The 27649-nt window shown below is 44.2% G+C and overlaps 1 protein-coding gene across 4 annotated transcripts in view; it reads right to left on the bottom strand.

Moving 5' to 3' along the window:
* Positions 1-25627, bottom strand: part of ANAPC5 (anaphase promoting complex subunit 5) — a 94686-nt gene extending 69059 nt beyond the window's left edge. The window contains exons 1-6 of one of the 4 annotated variants that reach the window (XM_033955653.1): positions 25230-25627; positions 21896-21975; positions 9103-9212; positions 7267-7477; positions 3822-3888; positions 3170-3271 (exon numbers count right to left, since the gene is read on the bottom strand). In XM_033955653.1, the coding sequence (XP_033811544.1) occupies positions 3170-3271; positions 3822-3888; positions 7267-7477; positions 9103-9212; positions 21896-21975; positions 25230-25430 (771 nt within the window). In that variant the 5' untranslated portion in view covers positions 25431-25627. Of the gene's footprint in view, positions 1-3169; positions 3272-3821; positions 3889-7266; positions 7478-9102; positions 9213-20746; positions 21009-21895; positions 21976-25169 lie in introns of those variants that run through there. The other 3 variants (XM_033955652.1, XM_033955654.1, XM_033955655.1) reach the window with 3 other exon arrangements.
* Between the last annotated feature and the right edge of the window lie 2022 nt (positions 25628-27649).

Genomic DNA, 27649 nt, shown 5'->3' with positions numbered 1-27649 from the left:
CCCATGTGCCTCAGGCCCCGCCCCCAGGAGGGACCTAAGGCTCCCGGGCCTATTCTGATTGGCCCAGGCGCCTTAGGCCCCACCAGTAGGCGGAGCTTTGGGACGGATGGGCCAATCCGGCCTCATTCCGTCGTTGGCTGCCTGCCGGACAGGCGGGTTTGGCTCCCGTCTGTCCGGCCAACTACAGAAAGGTACGGGGAAGGGGGTTGGGGGTGTCGTGGGGGTCGGCCAGGGGGGTCGCGGGTCGGCTGGGGGGCGGTCGGAGGTTCTTGGGGGGGGCGGTCGTTGGGGGGAGGGGGGGTTTGCGTCGAGGGCAGGAGGGCCTGGGATCCCTCCTGCCCGTAATGTAGTGCAGGGTGGGGTTAGGGGGTCGCCGTGGCCAGGAGGACTTGGGCTCCCTCCTGGCCCGATCGTGTCGGGGAGTCGGGGGGGCAAGAGGGCTTGGGCTCCCTCTTGCCCCGATCGTGTCGGGGAGTCGGGGGGGCAAGAGGGCTTGAGCTCCCTCTTGCCCCGATCGTGTCGGGGAGTCGGGGGGGCAAGAGGGCTTGGGCTCCCTCTTGCCCCGATCGTGTCGGGGAGTCGGGGGGGCAAGAGGGCTTGAGCTCCCTCTTGCCCCGATCGTGTCGGGGAGTCGGGGGGGCAAGAGGGCTTGGGCTCCCTCTTGCCCCGATCGTGTCGGGGAGGCGGGGGGGCAAGAGGGCTTGGGCTCCCTCTTGCCCCGATCGTGTCGGGGAGTCGGGGGGGCAAGAGGGCTTGAGCTCCCTCTTGCCCCGATCGTGTCGGGGAGTCGGGGGGCAAGAGGGCTTGAGCTCCCTCTTGCCCCGATCGTGTCGGGGAGTCGGGGGGGCAAGAGGGCTTGGGCTCCCTCTTGCCCCGATCGTGTCGGGGAGTCGGGGGGGCAAGAGGGCTTGAGCTCCCTCTTGCCCCGATCGTGTCGGGGAGTCGGGGGGGCAAGAGGGCTTGGGCTCCCTCTTGCCCCGATCGTGTCGGGGAGTTGGGGGGGGGGCAAGAGGGAGCCAGGCGGAGAGAGGGCAGTTAAGCGCAGTGCCTGCGCGGAAGGATGCAGCTCGGGCGACTTCGTTGTGTGAAACGAAGTTCGTTGTACGAATCAAGACATAAAGTTCGTTGTGCGCAGCGTTCGCTGTGCGAGGCGTCCGTTATGCGAGGCACCACTGTATTCTTAGTGTCATTATTTCTCAAATTCAAAGATGGATTATTGGAAAAATTAAAGGAGGGACAGGGAAGATATGATTCAGATGTTCAACCACTTGAAAGGTATTAACGTAGAACAAAATCTTTTCCAGAGAAAGGAAAATGGTAAAACCAGAGGGCATGATTTGAGGTTGAGGGGTGGTAGACTCAAGAGTAATGTTAGGAAATTCTTCTTTATGGAGAGGGTGATTGATACATGGAATACGCTCCCAAGGGAGGTGGTGGAGAGGAAAACAGTGACAGAGTTCAAACAAGCGTGGGATGAACACAGAGGATCTCTAATCAGAAAATAATGGTATATATTGAAGAACTAAAGCCAGTACTGGGCAGACTTGCATGGTCAGTGACCATATATGGCCGTTTGGTTGAGGATGGGCTAGGGAGGGCTTTGACACCTGGGATGGTTTAGATGGGCTAGAATGAGCTTTGATGGAGAAATCAGTAGATCGAACCTAAGCACAGTACCAGGCAGAGCTTTGGGTTCTGGCCCAGAAATAGCTAAGAAGGAAAATTTTAATTAAATCAGTATTTTAAAGAGAGGGTAAGGTTGGACAGACTGGATGGACCATTCGGGTCTTTATCTACTGTCATTTACTATGTTACTATGTAATCTGGAGTTTCTCCAAAATGTATTTTAAATAGTAAAAACAATAGAATTTTATAAAGTTTTTGCCCTTCTGTACAAAGCCAGTGTAGTTCACATAGGTAAGGTGTAATCTTGTCACTTTTCTTCAATCTGAAGATTAATCTAATGGCTGTATTCTGTAGTTTGGAGGGGGTTTTTTATTATAAATTTTGGGCAATCTTGGTGACATTGCAATAGTTCAATTGAGACAAAACTAAAGATTGTACTAATAGGCAGAATTGATAATTATCTAAATACTTTCTAATCCTTCTGAGTTTCCAGAAAAGACCAAAAGACTATTTTATTAACAAGCTGACCTGAGGTAATAGTGAAAAATTGTGATCAAAATGAACTCCTAATATTCTTATTACGTAAGCCAGTGGAAAAATCAATCTTATTTATGGTTATAACTTTAGTATCGCAATTCATGTTAGGATGGTTTAACAAACATATTTTCATTTTATCCTTATTTAAGTTGATAACTCAACATTCAATTCTCTAACAACTTCATGCAGTAATTCAGTTTTAATTTAATATGATCTAACAAACATGAAAAAGGAATGAGAACAGTACTATCATCTGCATATAAAAATGACATAAATTAAGTGCTTCTTAATGCCAATTATTGATTGCTATCATCAAGATCATGAGAGGTATCGAGAAGGTAGACAGAGATAGATTCTTCAGACTAATGGGGACCACAAGTACAAGGGGGCACTCGGAGAAGCTGAAAGGGGACAGGTTTAGAACCAATGCTAGGAAGTTCTTTTTCCTAGGCACTCAGAGGGTGGTGGACACATGGAACGCACTGCCGGAGGTTGTGATAGGACAGAGTACACTACAGGGTTTTAAAGAAGGATTAGATAAATTCCTGAAAGATAGGGGGATTGAGGGATACAGATAGAGGTAGAGATGGGATATAGAGAGAGTATAGATAGAGACCAAGGGGATTTAAGGGTTCAGACAATGATCACCGTACAGGTCATGGGCCTGATGGGCCACCGCGGGTGCGGACTGCTGGGCGCTATGGACCTCTGGTCTGACTCAGCAGAGGCAACTTCTTATGTTCTTAATTTAGCCAATTAAGCAACCTGTACAGAATCCCTTGCACTGTGCCTACTCTTACACGACTGGCATATAGGCTTTCCTGGGGGCATAATTTGGGTGGACCTGGGCAGAGCTGCAATGTATACTGATGTTTTGTAAAGAGAGTACAGTACATGCATGTGAAGCACATGCAAACTTATGCAAAAGCGCTTGTGTGCTTAGCTCTGGGAGCCCCTATATGGAGCCAAGCGTGAAATATTTTATGCATTTTCTGGAAAGACTTACTGCTTCTGCAAAATCTGGGTTAAATTTCAGCAAACTGTTCAGTTCCTTCTGGAGAGAAGCTGGAGAGAGAGCTTTGTTCTCATCACTCTTTAACAGTGAAGCCTGTGATCAAACAATACTGGCGTTATTAGGAAGAAATTCTTTTATAGAGATGCGTGTGAAAAAATTCAGATACCTGGACGTTATAAAAGCTTGCTATATATACTCAAATATAAGTCGATCTGAATATAAGTTGACACCCCTCCCCCCCATAAAAGGAGGAAAAATGGTTGACTCGAATATAAATCGGCCAGCTTAATATTCAAGTGTCCTGCCCCGTCAGGCTTTGCACCCAGCATCCTTCCATCCTCTCCTGTCAGGCTTTGCACTCTGTCCTCCTCCCTGCCCTATCTTCCTATCTCTGCCGATCGCTGGTGGAGGTGCAGCGGGCAGGAGCAAGCTTTCTGAACTCCTGCCCCGCTGCTAACCGGTTGCGCGTATCTACTTAGTCCATCTCAGCGGCATGAGCAGCAGCGTGATTTGGCGCTGCTTCTCGGTGCTGAGCAGCTTCCTTACTGGCTCCTGTGTCATTCTCTACTGTAGTCAACCCATATATCCTATCAATGCCTAAAACCAGCACTAAGATTTCTGGCAAGTTTGAACAGTAACATACCTGCTGAGATAGAAAATATTCTGCTTGCTTTTGGGAGAGGGGCCCAGCACATGTCATCTCTTCTTCACTGTAATATGATTATTTTAAAAATGTTAGCAGAAATATGTACGTATTCATTTTTTTTTTTTCAATTTATAAATTGCCCAACAAAGGTAAGTATAACAACCAAAACAAATAAAAAAAGCAAAGACACAAAAGTAAAACATAATAAAAAAAGAGCTATTCATATCAGCCCCCCCCCCCAAAAAAAAAGAAAAACACATTCAAAAACTAAGGGCTCCTTTTACTAAGGTGTGCTAGCATTTTTAGCGCGCGCGCTATTCCGCGCATTAAAGCCTTAATGCAGCTTAGTAAAGGGAACCTTAAATTATATTAAGCCAGCGTAATTCCAGGATTGTAATATTAAAACAACCAGGGTTTCACATTCCTAAAAACCCAATATTCCCTACAGATCTGAAATTCTGAGGAAGAGAATTCCAATACTTAGGGGTTATGTAAGAAAAGGACCATTTAATTACCTCTATTATTACATTCTCCTAAGATCCAGAAATTCAGTTCCAGCGCCATATCCAGCCACTGGCATTGAATTTCCAGTCATAAGAACATAAGAATTGCCGCTGCTGGGTCAGAGCAGTGGTCCATCATGCCGAGCAGTCCACTCAAGCGGCGGCCCTTAGGTCAAAGATCAGTGCACTAATTGAGTCTAGCCTTACCTGCGTATGTTCTGGTTCATCAGAACTTGTCTAACTTTGTCTTGAACCCCTGGAGGGTGTTTTCCCCTATAAAACCCTCCGGAAGAGCGTTCCAGATTTCTACCACTCTCTGGGTGAAGAACTTCCTTACGTTTGTACGGAATCTATCCCCTTTCAACTTTAGAGAGTGCCCTCTCGTTCTCTGTACCTTGGAGAGGGTGAACAACCTGTCTTTGTCTAAGTCTATTCCCTTCATTATCTTGAATGTTTCGATCATGTCCCCCTCAGTCTCCTCTTTTCAAGGGAGAAGAGGCCCAGTTTCTCCAATCTCTCATTGTACGGCAACTCCTCCAGCCCCTTAACCATTTTAGTCGCTCTTCCCTGGACCCTATTTTTGGCTGGCTAGGACATAGCCGGCTAACTCTCAATGACCAAAAACATACCACTCTTTTAGGTGGTTGTCTATGGCCACTGAATTTAGGTGGTGAACCGCTGAATACTGGCAGTGACTGGCTATGATATGCAACACTGGGCAATTTGGACACTGGGATATTCAGCATAAGATTGTTGGCTATTCCCTACTAAATATCGGTAGATAGCTGTTATGGTGCTATTTAGACATCTGGGAGCTGTTCCAGCACTGAATATCGAGCCCTATGTGTTTAACACAGAAATTAAATGTGGCTACAGTCACCACAGTGCATTAAAGTATATTAAACATCTCTCACAGCTTTGTAACTAGATTCCCTTTATGCATTAACTAATCAAGTAGGAATTCTCTTCCCACAGATTTTAGTATTTTTAATTTAAAAGTGCTTTCAGAATGACAATCACTCTGACTATCATAACCCTCTCAGATATCCATATCTTTGTAAGACCCAGCTACAGAAGACATTTATCCCCCTTATATAAGTGTGGGAGTCATTCTATAAATGGGCACCTGACTGGTGCATATTCTAAAAAGGAAAATAGGTGCTTACTTTCTTTTATAGACTACTAGAGTAACCAGTCATATACAGTATAGGCCTGTCATACAGCTGGTGTAACTGTATAGACCTCTGTCTCTCAAACTATGTGACAAGGTACAGTGGTATGCCCTGAAGAGATTCCAGGTATGCAAGAAATTCCAGAATTTTACTTTAATTTAAAAAAATTCCCTACATAAGTAGAACAGATGACATGCACATTGCGTTCACAAGAGTCTATCAATATTACGAGTGTCTATGTGCGTAAGGATACAACCGCCCAGACAAGCATCATTCTTTGACGTGATTGGTCCTTGAAATGGAAAGTAATTTCTTTTTATTTTTTATGCAGTAGTTACCAATCACGTCAAAGGATCTTTACTGAGAACAGTGGTCAAGAATGGTAGTGAGACATTACTAAGGACTAAAGAGTTGCACGAGGACAGAAATCCCACCCATCCCCACCCGTCCTCACCAGGATCCTCTCCGTCCCCACCCGTCCCCGTCAGGATCCTCTCCGTCCCCACCCGTCCCCGTCAGGATCCTCTCTGTCCCCACCCATCCACGCAAGGAATTACCTCCATCCCCGCCCATCCCCATAAAAAGCAGCAATTACTTCTGACAGGATCATCAATTCCACAGTTTCTTTTGTGTTTGTGCTGCTGTTTTCCTTGTGGAATCTCTTTGGTGGAACCCTTTTTTTTTTTTCTGTTCAAGTAATTAACTTATAAACCCCCTCTTTTACTAAGGCTGACGTGTCTATTCTATTATATGGACGAACCCTGCTTCCAAAGCCTTCCATCCCCGTGGCTAGAGGGGGATCCCCGTGGGAGTCCCGTGGGTTAGGGGGGGATTCCCACGATCCCCATTCTTGTGCAGACCTCTACTAGGGACTCTGCCTTGATAAAGAGTCTCCGCGAAACATGTCAGTGTAACTGTCCCTAGACGAGATCACGGAAGAAAAGCTAAGTACTAGCAATATAAGTCATTAAAATATTTATATTATAATAAGATGTTAAAAACCTTTATAGAACTATAATGGTAAAATGAAATAGAAAGATCCGGTGAAGATCTAACACTTAAAGCTTTGTGTCATGAAAGTTTATTGAACACAGAGTGGTGTTGCTGAGGATCTGAGTGAATTTAAAGAGCATTTACAACAGAGGATACTTTTAAGGAGGTATCTTTGTTGTGCAATAGACAATTGAAGATCGAGTGCTCTTAAAAGGAAAGAGAAAGCGTGGTTTGAATTGATGTATTTACAGGACAGCACTAAGGGGCCGATTCTATAAACGGTGCCTACAAAATAGGCGCCGGCCGCACGTCAATCACCCTTAGGTGCCGTTTACAGAATCGCAGCTAGTGGCGTCTCTGTAAAAAAAACAAAAAACAGGCATCTGAAATATAGGCGAGGGTTTCAAAGCTCTGCATTTCAGGCGTCTATGTTTTTGGAGAATCACACTTAACGGCATCTAAGTTATGCTCCGCCCATAGAAACGCCCACTTAGGCACTAGGCGCTGCTAAGCGCTATGTGATAGGCGCCTGTCTTTTATAGCATTGGATTGGTGCCAATCGCACAATTAAAATTGTTTTTCCAATTATTGAGCCTATTAGGGGAATTTTGCCAATTAAGTTAGGTGCCCTTTAGGCAGAATTTTGGTTTTTACATGACTTTTTATAGACTTACCCCTCAAAGTGCTACAAAATGTTACAGTCCAGTGGATGATGTTATAATATCTGGAAAGCAGGCCTGCAACTAGAACAACTCTACATACATAGCTTGCTACCTTAGAGGAAGATCAAGCTCTTCTTTCCCCATTCTTCCATCTGTGATCTCAGAGTTTGTCATATCCATGTCTGCTTCTTCATTCCCTGCGGCTGTGGCAGGTGCGGCTGCCTTCTCAGCCTCAAAATAATTCTGGAGTGCAGTGTACAGCTTATAGACCTGACTGAAGGACAGCTTGTTGTATGCCAAGATCATGTGACGCAGGAACAAACCTACAGGAAAAGCAAAGAAATTTGTAGAGAATGACACAGGGGCAAATTTTCCATGTCCCCACGGGATCTCTCTATTCCCGTCCCTTCCCCACTCCTGCAAGCTCCGCCCTCATCTGCACAAGCCTCAAACACTTTAAAATCAGAAGTAGCAACATTCTAGAGTTCAGATTGTGATGTCATAATGCCTCATTACACCAATGCCTAAGCTCCGCCCTCATCTGCACAAGCCTCAAACACTTTAAAATCATAAGTAGCAACATTCTAGAGCTCAGATTGTGATGTCATGCCTCATTCCACCAATGCCTAAGCTCCGTCCTCATCTGCACAAGCCTCAAATACTTTAAAATCATAAGTAGCAACATTCTAGAGCTCAGATTGTGATGTCATAATGCCTCATTCCACCAATGCCTAAGCTCTGTCCTCATCTGCACAAGCCTCAAACCCTTTAAAATCATAAGTAGCAACATTCTAGAGCTCAGACTGTGATGTCATAATGCCTCATTCCACCAATGCCTAAGCTCTGTCCTCATCTGCATAAACTTCAAACACTTTAAAATCATAAGTTTTTGAGGCTTGGACAGTTAAGGCCGAGCTTGCAGGAATGGGACAGGGACGGGGATACTGAGAGCCTGTGGAGATGGGGACAAATTTGTTCCCGTGTCATTCTCTACAAAGAAACATTCTGTCACAGAGCAAATGATTTAGTTCTATATATTACTTCTAGTCAGACAGCTTTAAATCAGGTTCACTTATATTTCAGAACAGAATTGAGTGAATGGCTGGATTCAAAAAAGAGATATCAGTGTAGAAAAGACTGGCTGGACACTGAATACCTATTTTGAAAACTTTGGCACTGGTTGCCTATTGAATTTATTTATTCATTCATTTTTATAGCCCTTCCTCCCCAGGAGCCCAGAGCGGGTTACACAGAGTTTTCAGGACAATACATTACAGAGTCAATAACATGCTACAAGATCAAAACACAAAGCTATAGAATCAATAACTTACAACTTATAGAGAATGTGACTAAGAACACATGCTTTGCAGAATCTAAGAAAATAATGGTACATTAAATGTAATATTCTGCATTTGATTTATAAGTCATTGAGTGCTGATGCTCATTTTGAGCTTCCTGGGGAGAACAGTAAAGAAAATTGAATGAATGAATTTAATTATGTTGAAAATATATAGACCATCACGTCCGTTGAGATCTATGATTGTGGGTTGCTAGATGTTCCAACATTCTGCCAAACTCATTTTGAAGAGTCCTTTTTTTCCTAATTCTTTATTATTTTTCAAATCTTACAATAAGTGTAACAATAAATACAACACTTTTTACTTCAATATCACACTTAATATTCTATTAATTTGATCTATTTCAAAATTATTTCCCCCCTCCCTCCTAAACAATCACAATGACTGACATATATAGTTTCTATAATGACCCTCAATTCAATATATCTAAATTTATTATCTTATCAAACCTGGACCTATACTGTGGAATCCTCTTATATACCAATTAAGATTAATCTCAAAATTTCAGCTTGGTGTTCTCTCTCTCTGAACACAACCCACTTGTCTCTGGATTCATCTGTTGCTGATGACAAGGAAATATGATTACTTACCTACCACGCTTGTTTTATGAACCTCTGGTTCTGTCCCTGTAAAAGAATCGCCAAGGTCGTCAAAAAACTGCTCCATATCTTTCAGTTCTCCTTCAGCCATTAGTTTAATTCTAGAACACAGAGAAAAGCAAACACAACAGGAAGGAATTAAAAGAGCTGTATGTCTAACAGCGCTATAGAAATATAATCTAATCAGGATTTCTTAAATCACACTTATCCAGTACAGGTTCAAAGCGATTTACAAGACAAGAGGCCCCTGCAGCATCATGGGGAACAGGTTATACTGTTATAATTAAAAGAGCTATACGTCTAAATGCGCTATAGAAATGATAAATAGTAGTAGTACCCCCAAGAGCTTTGTCATGGAAGGAGAAAAAGGGTAAAGTTGGTCCTTTCAAGGAAGCTGCAGGGGTGGCAAGGGCGCAAGTTCAGTCACCCCAGGACAGTCTAGAGTCGGGGTCTCAAAGTCCCTCCTTGAGAGCCGCAATCCAGTCGGGTTTTCAGGATTTCCCCAATGAATATGCATTGAAATCAGTGCATGCAAACAGATCTCATGCATATTCATTGGGGAAATCCTGAAAACCCGACTGGAATACGGCTCTCGAGGACCGGAGTTTCCTACCCCTGGTCTAGAGCAAGGGTTCTTAATCTGGGGTCTGTGGACCCCTAGGGGGTCAATGGATGAGATTCAAGGGGTCCATGAGGGTCAGATAAAAATTAACATTTATATTCACTATATGGCCCGGTACTGTTGATTTTTCTCGCAGATAACGAGAGAGTAGATGTAATAGTAATGGTAGTGGAAAACGTAGTAATAGTAGCAGATCTGTTTTAATTTGCACAAAAGAATTGTACAGTGGCACCTCGGTTTACGAGTGCACCAGTTTGCGAGTGTTTTGCAAGACGAGCAAAACATTCGCAAACTTGGTGCCTTGTAAACCGAGCTTGCCTCGCTGTACGAGCGCCCCCCCCCCGCGATTCGGCATCCCCCCCGCTCGCTTTGCCCCCCCCTCTTTCCCCCCCCGAGCAGTCAATGACACCCTTTACCCGACTTGGCACCAGTGCCCGAAGATCCTACCTCTTCTGGCGCGGCCTGGGCTGTGCATCGGAAATCCTCCTTCTTCTGGGCTGGGCTGGGCTGGCTTTGAGCATTTGCACATGCTCAAAGCCTTCTGGTCTCGCTCTCTCCGAGATTGAGAGCGAGACCAGAAGGCTTTGAGCATGCGCAAATGCTCAAAGCCAGTCCAGCCCAGCCCAGCCCAGAAGAAGGAGGATCTCCGATGCACCGCCCAGCCGCGCCAGAAGAGGGAGGATCTTCGGGCACTGGTGCCAAGTCGGGTAAAGGATGTCATTGACTGCTCGGAAGGGGGGGGCAACGCGAGCGGGGGGGGATGCCGGATCGCAGGGGGGGGGTTTGGAACAGCGTCGGATTCCTCAAGGGGGGGAGAATGGAGCAGCGCTGGTAGCCTTGGGGGGGGGGGAGGAGGTGGAACCAATCAAAGCAGTTTCCCTTACTTCCTATGGGGAAACTTGCTTTGATATACGAGCAATTTGGTTTACGAGCATGCTTCTGGAACGAATTATGCTCGTAAACCAAGGTTCCACTGTATTTCATAATTATAATGAATGGCTAATGAGTGCTTTTTAGATTAAAGTTTAATAATATTTTGTGTTTGTCATATACTTATGAGACAATCAAATCTCGATAAATAAAGTACATTATATTCACTGCGTGCAAAGTTGTGTTTATTTGAAAATTTCTGGGGAAGAAGGTCCATAGCTTTCATCAGATTCTTAAAGGGGTCTGTGACTCAAAAAAGGGTAAGAATCACTGATCTAGAGAGACAAGATGGCGTCGTAGTGGAAGGATGCTCAGAGTTCTCCTCCTGCCAGAAAGTTTTTTCTTCGTGCTACAGCTCTCCGAGCAAAATTTGTTATGCCTAAGATACGAGGCAGGGTGGCTGTTTCAGCCCGACAGCCGGAACCTACCTTAACAAGGCAAGGACTACTCACGAGTTTCTTCACATCCTCGCCTCGGGGCAATCCTGCTGAGCCAGATGCGAAGGAAGCGTCGGCACTAGGAAGCGAGATCTCGCTTAGTCCCACAGGACCTGCACCTCCCTTGCAGCTGCAAGAGAGGGGAACTTCTGCAGCAATGTCGGCTGTGTACTCTCCACTGCTCCTGGAGCTATCGGGCTTGTCGGCTTCACCAGAACTCGTGGTTGGGAGATCTTTAGTCAATGGAGCTCCAGCGGAGAGAGGGGAATTACCAACATTACAGCCCCTTGTTAGACCCGCTGACACTATTTGGACTGCGTTAATCTCCCTTTACAAGGTATGTCTGGGAGTCTCTCCTCTTGTTCAGGTTCAATCTTTGCGGTTAGAAAAATTTGAAGAGGATTTGAAGTCCCAGGGAGAAAAAGACAACTGGAGGATTATGCAATCTCATCCTCTGTTTCAGGAAGATCAACTTAGAATAGCCTTTTCTCGTGAAAAGAATTTAAAAGACTTGCTAAGTCCAGCACTCTCTACACAAACTTCCAGCTGTACTGCCAGTTTGCTCCCTAACGGGTTTTTTAAATGTGTTTTTAAGTGTTCGTTTTGTGAAGTGGTCGTTCCCACAAAGTTTTTTGTCAACCCTAAGAATGGGAGAAAATTCACTATAGGTCATTTTTTGACCTGTTCTTCTGACCACATCATCTATGCCAGTGTTTTTCAACCGCTGTTCCGCAGTGTGCCGCGAGATGTTGCCTGGTGTGCCGTACGGTCAGGGCCGCCATCAGGGCAGTACCACCAGTCTAGGGAGAGGGGCGGTCCGCCCCACGTGGACAGGAGAGAGCTGGACGGGAGACCCGCGGAACTCAATACATCTCGAGCCGCTAGGCTCGTCTTCTGTTCCTGCCTGCCCTGCAGCTAACATATAGCCGATCGCAAGCGTTCCCCGATGTCAGCGCTGACGTCGGAGGGAGGGCTTAAGCAAAGCCTGCCCTCCGACGTCAGCGCTGACGTCGGAGAATACTTCCGTTCGGCTATTTGTGCGCGGCAGGGCAGGCAGGAAGCAGAAGACAAGCCTCGCGGCTTGAGCTTCGTTTTGCTGAGAAAGTTGCAAAAATGGGCTGGGAGGCAAACACGGAACACAAAAGGGGGGAGGGAGTGCGTTTTGGACACAAGGCATGAACTTGGGAGAGAGGAAGGGAGGGAAAGAGATGCTGAGGTGGGGGAGGGAATGGGTTTTTGGACACAGAAGGCAGGGACTTGGGAGAGAGGAAGGGAGGGAAAGAGATGCTGAGGTGGGGGAGGGAATGCGTTTTTGGACACAGAAGAAATGGACTTGGGAGAGAGGAAGGGAGGGAAAGAGATGCTGAGGTGGGGGAGGGAATGCGTTTTTGGACACAGAAGAAATGGACTTGGGAGAGAGGAAGGGAGGGAAAGAGATGCTGAGGTGGGGGAGGGAATGCGTTTTTGGACACAGAAGAAATGGACTTGGGAGAGAGGAAGGGAGGGAAAGAGATGCTGAGGTGGGGGAGGGAATGCGTTTTTGGACACAGAAGAAATGGACTTGGGAGAGAGGAAGGGAGGGAAAGAGATGCTGAGGTGGGGGAGGGAATGGGTTTTTGGACACAGAAGGCATGGACTTGGGAGAGAGGAAGGGAGGGAAAGAGATGCTGAGGTGGGGGAGGGAATGCGTTTTTGGACACAGAAGAAATGGACTTGGGAGAGAGGAAGGGAGGGAAAGAGATGCTGAGGTGGGGGAGGGAATGGGTGTTTGGACACAGAAGGCATGGACTTTGGAGAGAGGAAGGGAGGGAAAGAGATGGTTGTGTACACGGGGAATAGAAGAAAGGAGAATTTTTGGTCATAGGGAGGGAGTGAGGTACAGATAGTGGCATACCAGGGTGGGGGGGGGGGGCGGTCTGCCCCACCCCGGGTTTACGTCCCAAGGGGGGGCACAGCTGGCCACCCTCCAGTGTTGTCCCTAGGCCGGCAAACTGCGGCTCTTTAGCCACTTGAGTGCCACCGCCGCCATCGGGAACAGGCCGGCGCCAAGTTCTCCCTGCTTTTCCCTGTGGGGCCGGCCAACTCTCGCCACTCGCGTCAATTCTGACGTCGGAGAGGACGTTCTGGGCCAGCCAATCGCTGCCTGGCTGGCCTAGAACGTCCTCTCTGACGTTAGAATTGACGACGGGTGGCGAGAGTTGGTCGGCCCTGCGGGGAAGAGAAGCAGGGAGAACTCGGTGCCGGCCTGTTCCCTATGGCGGCAGTGGCAGCCTATTCCCCAGTGGCGGTGGCAGCATTATAAAATACTTTCTTTGTGTTTATTTGATTCCTATATATTTATATATAGTCAATATAGGCACAGTTACATTTTTTAACTTTTTCTAATGGTGGTGTGCCTCGTAATTTTTTTCATGAAACAAGTGTGCCTTTGCCCAAAGAAGGTTGAAAAACACTGATCTATGCCATCATTTGCCCTTGCAACCTGTGGTACATTGGCATGTCTACTAGACCTTTTAAACAGAGACTTGCAGAACACAAATCTAATTTAAAACATGCAAAAACATCTGCTCCTCTAGTTGAACACTGCATGGATAAAGGGCACAAGTTTAAAGACCTGAAATGTTTTTGCTTTGACACTATTGCACAAACACCATGGGGAGGTAATAGGCAAAAGAAACTCCATCAGACAGAATGCAAATGGATTTTCTCTTTCAATACATTAAAGCCAAATGGCTTGAATAGCTCTATTGATTGGTACGCTTTCCTTTAATAACATCACAAACAGTTTTCTAAAAATGTATGAATGAAGGGCTTATGACGTCAAAGCCGATTTGAATAAAGAGCATGCGCACTTTTGTGTATTTGCCGATGCCATTTTTTGATCTGCAAGGGTAGGTCACGCTGCGAGCGGTGAGTACCGATATTAAGTTTTAAACTTGGTTAAAAGTGTTTTAAAATATGATTGATCAAACAGACTCACATTGTTTATATCTGTTATTGTTGTAGCTCGAATATACTGACCCCAGAAGAAGCCTCAGTGGCGAAACGGGTCCCGTCGGGCCGATAATTCGAGCCCAGCTGACAAGCGACTGCCAAATAAGATAAGTGTCGCTAAAGTTATTTTGCATGAAACATAAAAATTTAATGAGTTTTAAAAGCATTTAAAAAATATTCAAAAAAATTGGTTTTGAAGCCCAATGAAAGACAAAGTGCTGACCTATGCTGATGTCCTAGTCAGAAACTTAGAAATTAACTTAATACATAATGTGACCATTTATTTTTTTCCTCAAAATGGGACAGGACCCCTGGATCCATTCCGGATCCCATTAAATATAGTGCAAAATATAGACAGCAGATATAAATTCTCAAAAGTGACACATTTTGATCACTAAATTTAAAATAAAATCAAGCAACAAAGTTCATGATCTGCAAGCCCTGATGTTAGAGGCAGATCTAGATATTGTCGCTATCACAGAGACATGGTTCAGTGAATCACATGGATGGGATGCAAACATACCGGGATATAATCTTTTTAGGAAGGACAGAGATGGTCATAAAGGTGGAGGAGTAGCTCTCTATGTAAAGATCAATATCCAAGTGACCGAAATGCAAGGGACCTGGGGAGAGGAAGAAGCGATATGGATTGCTCTGAAAAGAGAAGACGGAACTTCTATCTACGTGGGTGTAGTCTACAGACCTCCGACTCAATCGCAGCAAATTAATAAGGATCTGATTGTAGATATCCAAAAGTTTGGAAGGAAAGAGGAGGTTCTGCTGTTGGGAGATTTCAACCTGCCGGATGCGGACTGGAATGTTCTGTCTGCGGAATCGGAAAGAAGTAGGGAGATTGTGGATGCCTTTCAAGAGGCTCTGCTCAGACAAATGGTGACGGAACCCACAAGGGAAAAAGCGATATTGGATCTGGTCCTCACAAATGGAGAGAGTATCTCTAATGTTCGAGTGGGTGCTCACCTAGGTAGTAGCGATCATCAAACGGTTTGGTTTGATATAACGGCTAAAGTGGAGAGCGGCCGCACGATACTTAAAGTCCTAGATTTCAAACGTACGGACTTTAATGCTATGGGAGAGTACCTGAAGAAAGAGCTGTTAGGATGGGAGGACATAAGAGAAGTGGAAAAACAGTGGTCTAAGCTGAAAGGAGCGATAAAAATGGCTACGGACCTTTATGTGAAGAAAATCAATAAAAACAAGAGAAAAAGGAAGCTGATATGGTTCTCCAACCTAGTGGCTGAGAAAATAAAGGCAAAAGAGTTGGCGTTCATGAAATATAAAAAAAACCAAGACGAGGAGAGCAGAAAGGACTACAGGGTGAAACTGAAAGAAGCCAAGAGAGAGATACGTTTGGCGAAAGCACAGGCGGAAGAACAAATGGCTAAAAATGTAAAAAAGGGAGACAAAAATTTTTTCAGATATATTAGTGAAAGGAGGAAAATGAAAAAAGGAATTGCTAGGCTAAAAGATGCTGGGAACCAATATGTGGAAAGTGATGTGGAGAAAGCGAATGTGCTAAACAAATACTTCTGTTCTGTGTTCACAGAAGAAAATCCTGGAGAAGGACCGAGATTGTCCAGCAAAGTTACACGGGAAAATGGAATAGATTCTGCGCCGTTCACGGAGGAGGGTGTTTATGAGCAACTTGAAAAACTGAAGGTGGACAAAGCGATGGGACTAGACGGGATCCATCCCAGGATACTAAGGGAGCTCAGAGAGGTTCTGGCGAGTCCTATTAAAGACTTGTTCAACAAATCTCTGGAGACGGGAGTGATTCCTGGGGATTGGAGGAGAGCGGATGTGGTCCCTATTCATAAAAGTGGTCACAGGGATGAAGCAGGAAACTACAGGCCTGTGAGCCTCACTTCAGTTGTTGGAAAAATAATGGAAGTTTTGCTGAAAGAAAGGATTGTGTACTTCCTTGAATCTAATGGGTTACAGGATCCGAGGCAACATGGCTTTACAAAAGGTAAATCGTGCCAAACGAACCTGATTGAATTTTTTGATTGGGTGACCAGAGAGTTGGATCGAGGACATATGCTAGATGTAATTTACTTGGATTTCAGCAAAGCCTTTAATACAGTTCCTCATAGGAGGCTGTTGAACAAACTTGAAGGACTGAAGTTAGGACCCAAAGTGGTGAACTGGGTCAGAAACTGGCTGTCGGACAGACGTCAAAGGGTAGTGGTTAATGGAAGTCGTTCGAAGGAAGGAAAGGTGAGTAGTGGAGTCCCTCAGGGATCAGTGCTGGGGCCAATCCTGTTCAATATGTTTGTGAGTGACATTGCTGAAGGGATAGAAGGAAAAGTGTGCCTATTTGCAGATGATACCAAGATTTGTAACAGAGTAGACACCGAAGAGGGAGTGGAAAAGATGAAAGAGGATCTGCAAAAGTTAGAGGAATGGTCTAATGTCTGGCAACTAAAATTCAATGCAAAGAAATGCAGAGTAATGCATTTGGGGATTAATAATAGGAAGGAACCGTATATGCTGGGAGGAGAGAAGCTGATATGCACGGACGGGGAGAGGGACCTTGGGGTGATAGTGTCCGAAGATCTAAAGGTGAAAAAACAGTGTGACAAGGCAGTGGCTGTTGCCAGAAAGATGCTGGGCTGTATAAAGAGAGGCGTAGTCAGTAGAAGGAAGAAGGTGTTGATGCCCCTGTACAGGTCATTGGTAAGGACCCACTTGGAATATTGTGTTCAATTTTGGAGACTGTATCTGGCGAAGGACGTAAGAAGACTTGAGGCGGTCCAGAGGAGGGCGACGAAAATGATAGGAGGCTTGCGCCAGAAGACTTATGAGGAGAGACTGGAAGCCCTGAATATGTATACCTTAGAGGAAAGGAGAGACAGGGGAGATATGATTCAGACGTTCAAATACTTGAAGGGTATTAACGCAGAACAAAATCTTTTTCAGAGAAAGGAAAATGGTAAAACCAGAGGACATAATTTGAGGTTGAGGGGTGGTAGATTCAAGAACAATGTTAGGAAATTCTACTTTACGGAGAGGGTGGTGGATGCCTGGAATGCGCTCCCGAGAGAGGTGGTGGAGAGTAAAACTGTGACTGAGTTCAAAGAAGCGTGGGATGAACACAAAGAGTCTAGAATCAAAAAATAAGATTAAATATTGAACTAAGGCCAGTACTTGGGCAGACTTGAACGGTTTGTGTCTGTATATGGCCGTTTGGTGGAGGATGGGCTGGGGAGGGCTTCAATGGCTGGGAGGGTATAGATGGGCTGGAGTAAGTCTTAACAGAGATTTCGGCAGTTGGAACCCAAGCACAGTACCGGGTAAAGCTTTGGATTCTTGCCCAGAAATAGCTAAGAAGAAAAAATTAAAAAATTTAAATTGAATCAGGTTTGGCAGACTGGATGGATCATTCGGGTCTTTATCTGCCGTCATCTACTATGTTACTATGTTATTTTTCCTACCTTTATCTGGTGATTTCATGACTCTCTGGTTGCACTTTCTTCTGATTGTGCATCCTCTCTTTCATTTTTTTCTCTTTCTTTCTGTCTCCCTGTCCCCCCAAGCCACCTTACTTCATCGACCCCCCGACAAGCCAAGCCACCCTGCTTCCCCCAACAAGCCAAGCCACCCTGCTTCCTCGACGCACCCTAGCCAAGCCAACCTGCTTCCCCTACCCCCTGACAAGCCAAGTCACCCTGCTTTCCCCGCCCCCCGACAAGCAAAGCCAGCATGCTTCCCCTGCCCCCCTGACAAGCCTCCACACACCCTGCTTCCCTGACCCAGCAACATCAAGGCACGTGCAGCGAATGCACTGCATAAGCGCCAAGCCTACAAGTCTTCTCTGCGCCCCCCCCCAAAGGCAATTCTGACGTCGGAGAGGAAGTTCCGGGGAATTGACATCGGGAAGAAGGCTTCTGGGTGGCAAGCAGCAGCGGCGGCGGACTGGTGGTTTGAATCGGTGCTGGAGGGAGGCTGGTAAGCAGCGCCGGACCGGGGGGAGGTTTGAATCGGGCACTGGAGGGAGGCTAGCATTAGCGTGGCAGGGAGGGAGGGGAAGCTATCGCCTGTCCCGTTGTCCCCGCGCACAGCTTCGGTATGCTGTCCCTGAAAACGGGACATTTTGGAATCCCGAAGCTGTGTGTGGGGACAATGGGTCAGGGGATCCAAAAACGGGACTGTCCCATTCAAAACGGGACGTATGGTCACCTTATTAATACATCAACTCTACAAAAGAAACCCATAGAGAGAATTCATACAGACCATGCAGGGACAAATCCCTACCTTACGAACCAGTCAACAGACCCTACAGTCAAATTCCCACTGTCTATGCTGATGGATGTGCAAATCAAATGAGAATAATAAACCACTCCAACTACCAATTATCCACTATAAGATAACTGTCTAAAAGACTCTCATTCTGCCTTTCCAGATGAATTCAATTATTCGCAGATCTAGAAGAGGCTTTTTAAAATTGTTTTAGGAAACTCCACTTGGAAGTAATTCTCCGCAAAAGAGAGACCTCACAGGTCAATACAATTCAAAACAAAAGAATATACATTTCACCCTCCCCCCAAGATGGACAAAATAATAAATTAGATCACTGAATGGAGCATTTCAGACAAAGGGTGAAATCACAAGTCTCCAACAAATAACAAAAAATTCTGTAAAATCTTTCTTCATTAGAACGAGCTGCCATAAAAAGCCTACAAAATAATTGAAACATTGTCATCAAACCTGCAGACAAAGGAGGCTCTGTAGTGATTATGGTCACACAGAAGTACAACACAAACAGCTCTCAGACTGTAATAGGAAACTGACAAAGTTGTCCACACAGGATTATACAAAACAATTAAAAGATCCTATCAAGCCACTTTCAAAGCAAGCACAGCTCCATCTATATGCTATTTATGATCTATAAATCCCGACAAACCAATGTTTATGTGTATTAAAATGCTTATATACCACCCTTCGAGTCGTCACCAGAAAGGAACTAGAATAAAAATAGGACAGACTAACAAGAGAGAGGAAAACAAATCAAGAAGTAGCAGCACTAAAGATTTTTTCTCCCTGACGCAGCAGTTTGGGACCACAAAACACTGCAGCATTGAAGTTACTGCGATTGCAATGTTTGATGAGGACTTCATGCTGCCTATTTAATCCTCCCCCCCTTTAAATAAGCTGTGATAGAGGTTTCCACTGCGGCCTGGAGCACTAAATGCTCTGACACTCATAGAATTCTACGAGTGTCGGAACAGCATTAGAGCATTTAGTGCCCCGGGCTGCAGTAGAAGGGGGGGGAGACAAACAATGCAGCCGGCAAGCACTCTGCGAGACACCACTGATCCTCCTATGAATGCCTAAAGGCCTGCGCTCAAACCCCCTGCAAAACACTTATGCAGGCTGGCTAACAGGCACCACCAGGGATTGGCCTGTCAGCTGCAGACCAGAGTCAGCTTCATCTCTATGTAGGCAGAGCTGGACCAAGGAAGAAAGCTCCAAGCACAAAAAATCACCGGTGGCAGGAGGGAGTGGATATCCTTCCTGCTGAATTTTTTAACGAAGGGAAGTGGGGGTAGGGTTGGTTTGGGGGGGTGCCTGGCATTCCTCCTGCCAATCTTCAATTGGGGGGGTGTTGGTTCGGGGGTGTCTGGAGTTCGGAAGGGCAGGGGCAGGTGGCAAGAGGGAGTAGGCATCCCTCCTGCCATTCGTGGTGTCGGCGGGAGGGAGGGACTGTCATCAGGAGGGGGGGCTTTTTTCTTTTTTATGGGGGTAGATATTGTGGGCAACACATGCACAACATATGTGCCATTTAAAAAAAAAAAAAAAGAAAGCAAAAAGCCCCAACAGTTGAGTGACAGGAGGCTGATTTGGGGCTTCCCCTGCCACTCAGCTGTTTGAGCTTCCCCAAACCAGCTCCGCGCATGGTTCAGTCTCTCTCACAATGACTGATCAGACGGGATTCCGGCGAGCCTCTGTGCAAATCATTTGCATGGAAACTTGTTGGAACATCAGTCGCGCTGTTCCAGAGTCAGCCCAAAAAGCAGCCAACAGCGACTCACACGGTCTTAATGACTGTGTTTTGTGCATCTAGCCCTTAGACAGCATGGCCACACATTTTGGTACCTAGATTTCAATGATAGTTGGAGGTGAAAGAAGAATACTGTCCAATTAAGAGTTGCATGAACTGAGGTTTGGGAAAAGAAAGGGAACTGTGTAAGGACGCACAAAAACATGACTGGCAGAGGAGATCCCTGAACATTATTACAAAATATTATTATATTGTATGATTTTGCATTGCTGCTATGAAGCTTGTAAACCAATATTCAAAAACAAGGACTGGAGAAATATGCTCAACAACATCTTACCAAAACATTCACTCACTTCAGTAAATAAAACACCAAGGAAGAGAAAAGAAGTAAAAAACCTCAAATATTACCGGGGACAACAGCCACCGATAACAGCAAAAAGTAAGCAAAAGTGCATTTAAAGTGCATTTAGCAAAAGTGCATTTAGCTCTACTTTTGCAACATCCTCACTGACAGAAAAAAAAACAAGACTTCTTATCAAAGAAAATCAAACCACAAAAACTGTCTCTACATTAAAGATAGAGCTGGTACATCAAAAACTGTAGTGATAGTAAAAGTAGTTTAACTTAACTCACATACACTTCTTCCTCAGTATTTGCGGTTTTATTACTCACGACTTCGATTATTCGCGGTTTTTATCTTGCTGGCTCCACCTCGTACATCATCCCGGAGTGCCGATAAAAAGTTTGGCACTTTTTTCCAGCATTTACAGCATGCAGAGAGAGAAATTTGCTTTTTTTCCAACACTTGCTTCAGTATTGCCTCTCCTTCGGGAATAGGTCATGTCTCCCACCATATTCGCAGTATGGCTACAAATGCTTCAATACTGTATAGTTACTGTCCAATAGAATGCAAAAACTGCATTAAATAAGTTGTTTTATCAAAACAATGACAAATTTGAACAGATAGTTTTATTCGCGATTTCATTATATTCTTGAGGGACTTAACAAAAAGACCGCAAATAATACAGAAAAAATTATTTGTAGGTTTTTTTTTGTATTCACAGCCTAGCTTTGCCCCTAATCTTCGTGAATAGGGAGGGAGAAGTGTAGTCATAGCAGTATTCAAATGAAGAAAATTTTGATCCCCCGAGAGTGGTCATCATAGAGAAAGGTACAGTGAGAGTTGAAATTTTGATAGTGATGGTTTGATTTCATAGATGATCCCATGAGCAGCAGCAGAGATTGCCGCAAAATGATGGCCACTTTCGGCGGATCAAAGATTTTCTTCAGCTGAGTACCGTTAAGACTACTTGAGTCATGTTTGACTACTGTTACTACAACAGTTTTGATGTACCAGCTCTATCTTTAATGCAGAGACAGTTTTTATGGTTTGATTTTCTGTGATAAGAAAGTTTTTTTTTTCTGCCTCTGAGGATGTTGCAAAAGTAGAGCTAAGCTTCAAAAGCACTTTTGCTTACTTTTTGCTGTTATCAGTGGCTGTTGCCCCTGTAATATCTGAGGCTTTTCCCTTAGTTGTGAATAATGCTGTGTCATCCTTAGTGTTTAATTTACTGGAGAGAGTGAATGTTTTCGTAAGAGGTTATTGCTGCAATGATACACTAATTAATCCAAAATGTCCTCTAATTCAAGGATCAGTATTCTAACCTGAGACTACGCTCCATGGAGAAGTGTGTTCCAGCATAGGTTCTGTGATGAAGTTTAGATGAGATAAAACACAAATATTCTATTTGCCTACATTCTGGTGTTAATATCATCAAATACCTTATTTTCACCGAATTGGCCAATGTGGGACAACACTCATCAACAGCTTTCAGCAATCGTGAAAGCGTCATATCAGGACCCTGATAAAGGAAAGATAAGTTAAAAGCTGAGCAAATAAAAATGGATCCACATGCAGAGGTCTATGAAACAGATCACAGAAAAACAAGATATCTAAAAGCCTATATGAGTCCACTATTGGACACATATTAAACATGAAAATGTTAATTTTGCAAGAAAGACGACAAACAGATCAAACAACAAAGGAGAGAAAACTAAAAGAAAATGTATTACAACATGTACAAAATAATAAGGTATTAGGCACCCTATGTGAACCTTCAGCCTTGAGCTATCCCCTCTTATCAACTTACCTACAGCATTCTCTCCTACTCGCTAGGACCACTTTATCAACAAGTGTTTCCTTCTATGGCTGCAGCATCTCTAGCATGTGGCACAGCAACCCTATCATTTTCTTCTCTCTCACTCTGGCCTGCATACCCCTTCCTTTGTCCTTACCCATAGCACACTCAGCATCCCTTCCCACCTCTCTCCTTACTCATCATCTCCTCATTCCTGTCTTCCCCTCAGCATTCTCTTCTCTCTTCAATCCACTCCTTGTTCAGCATCACTCCAATTTTTTGTCCTCTTGCCACAGTACTCAGAAACCCCTTTCTCTACCCTATCATCACTGTTCCAGCACCAGCACCTCCTACTCTGCCTTACTCTCACCCACCCTGCACCCTCTTCCCATCACACCACCAGCTCAGCATCCTCTTTAACCCCGTTACCTCCTCACTCAGGTTTCCCACCTCAACAGCTACCAAGCATTCATTTCCCCCCACTCTTTCCATTCTTATTTTCTGCAGTTCTGGGACTCCTACACTCTAGCTGTTGGCAAGATGAGCACCATCAGCAGCCCAGCACTGCCAATGCAAACATTCTGATACTGTTGAGCTGGCATGTCTGACATACTGATGGCTGATTTTGCAATATTTTACAAATTTTAGAGGTCAATGTCAAGCCTGCCTGAAAAGTGGGTGGGTAGCATGTGGAGATTTCCAGAAATTTTGCTGCCTTTCCTCCCAATGTTGATATTCTATGTTCTCCTAATGGAACTGCAGGCCTTGCCTGTTCTGCAAAAGAAGATATATTTACTATCTAGCCTTAATATTTCAAAACTGGATCCACCTTGAACCTTGAATAAGCAGAAAACAATGCCAAAATTAAACTGGACTTTTTTTTTTTTTTTTTACACAAAAGACACAGAGACTCAAAACCAAAAACCAAAACCAACAGCCTGATATACATTTCCTAAAGAGGATTATGAACCCTACACCTTATGCAACCAGTTCCCACATACTTATAGACACATTTCAGACTGATATTCACCTCTTAACAAATAATGAGCTCTAACAGCTCTTTATAAGTTGCTGTTGTGCAGTCAGATGTAATTAACAAGTTCAGCTAAAAAACATACTGTAGGGCCAAGCCATCTATTAATTTCCTCATGATATGTCAACTTAAACATCTTTAATGCAGTAACAGATTTATATTCTCCATTTTACAGACCAATGCTAGAACAAATTGGATCACAACATAAATATAAAACAAAACATAATATAAAATGATTAATAACAGATAAAATGTAAGTATATTTTACCAAATTACCATATGTAATAGAAGTAGAAAGTGTAATTAAATAGGTTATAACAAATAATACTGGAATTCTAAAAATTCATCTTTTAAAAATGTTCAAATCAAGTCAACTTAATATTGTAAAACTAACATAATTTCATGCAGAAGTGCCCTGTTTGACCAATATTTTGCTTTTGGCAATATTTATAAATTAATAGTGGACTTTGATATGCTACTTAATAATATCACACCAGCTAAATATACCCCCTCTTTTACTAAGGTGAGCTCATCGAATTAGTGCACACTAAACGCTAATGAGTCCATAGACTAACATGCACGTGTTAGCGTTTAGCTAAATCAATTAGCACGCGCTAATCAGTTAGCGCACCTTAGTATAAGAGGGCCTTAGTTGTTTTTCAAATAAAATTGAATAACACAGTGATTGTCTACCCTGACTTTATTATTGTTTTCCACCAGTATAATAACATAACATAAAAAATGTTATTTATATACCACAATACACTGTGAAGTTTGATGCAGTTAACATGAGTTAAGTAGAAGACTGTACACGAGAGGTGAGGATACAAGTACAAATAACATAGGATGTTGACAATGTCAGAATCAAATGTAATAATGGTAATGTAATATGAAAATAAATATTGGTGAGGATATACATACAAATAACACAGGATCATGACAAGGTCAGAGTCAAATACAATTTTGGTAAGGTAATACAAGAAGAACTTGAGTAGATGAACAGTTTCGAATGTCAGTACAGATATGGGGACTCAGAAGGGAGGGGGGGGGTGCCTGTAGTAAGATTTGAAAGAGTCTGAGCATAGAGCTTTTTCGTCTTGAGGAGCATGTGAGACATGCAAAGAGGGCTCTACAAATTCCTAGTAGAGCACTAAACCCTGTGTCCTTTTTGCATGTCTCACATGCTGCTCCAGATGAAAAAGCTCTGTGTTCAGACTCTTTCAACTCTTACTATCGGCGCCCCCCCCTCGCCTTCTCCTTCTGGGTCCCCAATGTATCTATATCTGTACTAACATTCGAAACTGTTCATCTACTCAAGTTCTTCTTGTATTACCTTACCAAAATTGTATTTGACTCTGACCTTGTTATGATCCTATGTTATTTGTACTTGTATCCTCACCTCTTGTGTACAGTCTTCTACTTAACTCATGTTAACTGCATCAACTTCACAGTGTATTGCAGTATAAAAATAAACCTTTTTTGTTATGTTATTATACTGGTGGAAAACAATCATAAAGTCAGGGTAGACAACCACTGTGGTATTCAATTTTATTTTTTTTAAACTATATTTAGCCGGTATGATATTAAGGGCTCCTTTTACTAAGGTGCACTAGCGTTTTTAGTGCACACTAACCCCATGCCACGTGGCTAGAATTAGCGTCTAGCACGTGCAGCATTGAAGCATGCACTATTCCGCTCATTAAAGCCCTAACGCAGCTTAGTAAAAGGAGCCCTAAGTAGCACTTCAATGCCCACCATTAATTTATAAACATTGTCAGTGAAAGAGGGCACTGCTGCATGAAATTATATTTATTTTCTGGGTACTGAATACCAGGCTCTGGGAAATCCATAACGCATTAGAGTCTGCCGGGAGATCATAACGAACCTATATGAAAGGCTAAACGACTGTGTAGTAAAGAGATAAAGCGATCAGAGCGCTCCGGACCTGTAGCAGTGGCAGGATTAACTTGTTCAGCTGCCTTTTCTCTATCAGGCTGATCTGCGTGCATTTGGTCATGTCACTGAGCAGCACCAGCACCGCAATCTTGTAAGGCGTGACCCAGTCCTTAATGCCGAACACGTTGGCGTGCACCACTCCATTAGTCATCATTGGGTTAAAGTACAAGCTTTCATGGACGCTGGCCATAATTGGACCGAAAACAGCCGGTCCCTTTCCCCCTCCACAGTGCACGGACCGTTCCCTCACCGCTCGCAGATTCCTCAGAAAAGGCGGCGGGCGCCCGCCAAGGACCCGACGAATAAGAACTTCCGGTCGCGTGCTGTCGCGTACTCAACCGGGATTGGCTCTCTGCGCTGTCTGCTTCGCGGTGCGTCGCTCAGAGGGATCCGGAGGGGGATAGGGAGGCAGTCCTGCAACAATTGGAGTCAGGAGGGAAGATATGACTTTACGATGTGTGTTTAGGAGTTCAGTTAGACCAGGCTTGTCCAGCCTATGGCCCTGAGAAGATTTGTAATTCATGTGGTGCTGAACTCAAAACGCACAACAAATTTTCCCTCACCCTGCAAAAGAAAAACAAAATACACCTGGTAGTGTAGACAAATCAAAAGCTAGGGTCCTGTCACTCTCTCCTCTCCCTCACAGCTTGTCAGAATCATTCTCTCCGTTCAGGCGATCTACATTACTTTTCTCCAACCAGTCCCTCAGCCAGCATCTATATCACACTTTTTTCCTTCATTATTTTTTTGTCACTTTCCTCAAATTTTTTTTTTCTTCCTGGCACCTCCTTATCCTCTTTCCCTCCCTATTCCCTCTGCACTTTTTGTTCTCTCCTTTTCCACAGACATAACAATGTTTTATACAGTATTTGGAAGCATGGAGTTTAATAGCTCTCTCCCTACTCCCTAAGTCTTTTTTTTAGCCTGTTTTGCTTCTAATTCCCCCTTGACCAAATTTATATTTCCCTACACTCCCCAGCAAGCTGCAATGCAATTTTCCTTAACCAGTTCCTGTTTGATGCAGGTTTAGCTCACCCATCCCTTCACTGCTTCTCACTCTTCTCTACAGATAAGACTTCCTTTTTTTTATAGGTTTAACTCATCTTCAATTTGTGATTCCCTATTGATCTCAGGATTTCCCTGGCTCCAGGCACATTCCTGTTTTATGAAATTGCTTCTCCATCCCCTTTTGCACTGCAGCACTTCCTCTGATGCTCACAGATTCCAGGCCAATGGCCACCTCTCTCTGCCTGTAGAATCTACAGTACATGAGATTCTTTGCCACATGCTCATCCTAAGCTCTGGAAGCCCAGCAAGGATCACAGTTTGAAACCTCAGTTTACAAGTCGAGTGGGAAAACATATTCCAGCAGCCCAGGGCATAGAAGTATTCTGTCATACTAAGCCACTATATTTGGGCTTCCCTACATTATATTGCTCCAGTGGCCAATCATCCAGATCAGGGAACAGAGTTGAGATCTGGGAGATGCCTGCAGAGTTTTACTAAGGGACAAGAACAAGGATTTAGCAATGAAACATGAGGAACGCCAAGGAGCTAAACCAAGAAACACACAGAGTTTATGAGACAATATGTCCCTTCTCTTCCTCCCTCCAACTTTGCCAATGATCTCTTGCCACCTCTTCCTACTGCTGCTGCAATGCTACTTATTTAGGCTCACATAGCCCAGTGTCCTTCTACCTACTGTGGGATATATAATGGGGTATAATATTTTAAAATTTTTATGAGGAATTGGAACCCTGCTACTCTCTATTCCCCTTCAGTTCAGTGCCTGACATAGCTCCTCTCAATACCAGAGCTGCCAAGAGAAAGTAAGTTTTAAAAGGGAGATTTTCAGTTCATGGAATTCCATGCTTCCACAATCTTGTTCACTTTCTCCATTCTCCTGATGAAATACCTTATTTATCCCTGTGACTGCAATGTTGGAAGAAAAGAGCAGATATCCAAAACTGACCCAGCTCAATTAGAAGTATAATGCATTCCTGCTCAGTGATTTTTGGGCTCGCTCAACTGATTGATTCAAACCATGTCTCCAGAAATTTGAAAATTATCTTTGCTTGTTCTTGATTTTTTTTTTTCTTTCTAGTTTCACCTCTTCTGCCACTTCCATCCCTCCAACCTGATCCTCTCGCTTCTCAGAAGCCTTTTTTTTAAACCCCCTGCTCTTTGAACCCCACATAGTTCTTCTCCATGCCCTCATCTCTGTTTTTCTTTCTTCAGCCCATCCCTCACCTATTTATCTTTGTACAGTTACCAAACATCCGGGTTTGTGGCTTTTGGGGACGGGGTTAGAGGCAGAATGGGGTGGGGGCCATGCATCCGGGTTTCTCCATCTTCAAATTTGGTAACCCTATCTTTGTATCATATCCCAATCCCATGCCTCCCCAGCTT

Source organism: Geotrypetes seraphini, chromosome 8 (genome assembly GCF_902459505.1).
Source record: "Geotrypetes seraphini chromosome 8, aGeoSer1.1, whole genome shotgun sequence".
Lineage (NCBI taxonomy): Eukaryota > Metazoa > Chordata > Amphibia > Gymnophiona > Dermophiidae > Geotrypetes > Geotrypetes seraphini.
The sequence above is the reverse complement of the archived record's forward strand: the minus strand, read 5'-3'. Positions and strand labels throughout refer to the sequence as shown.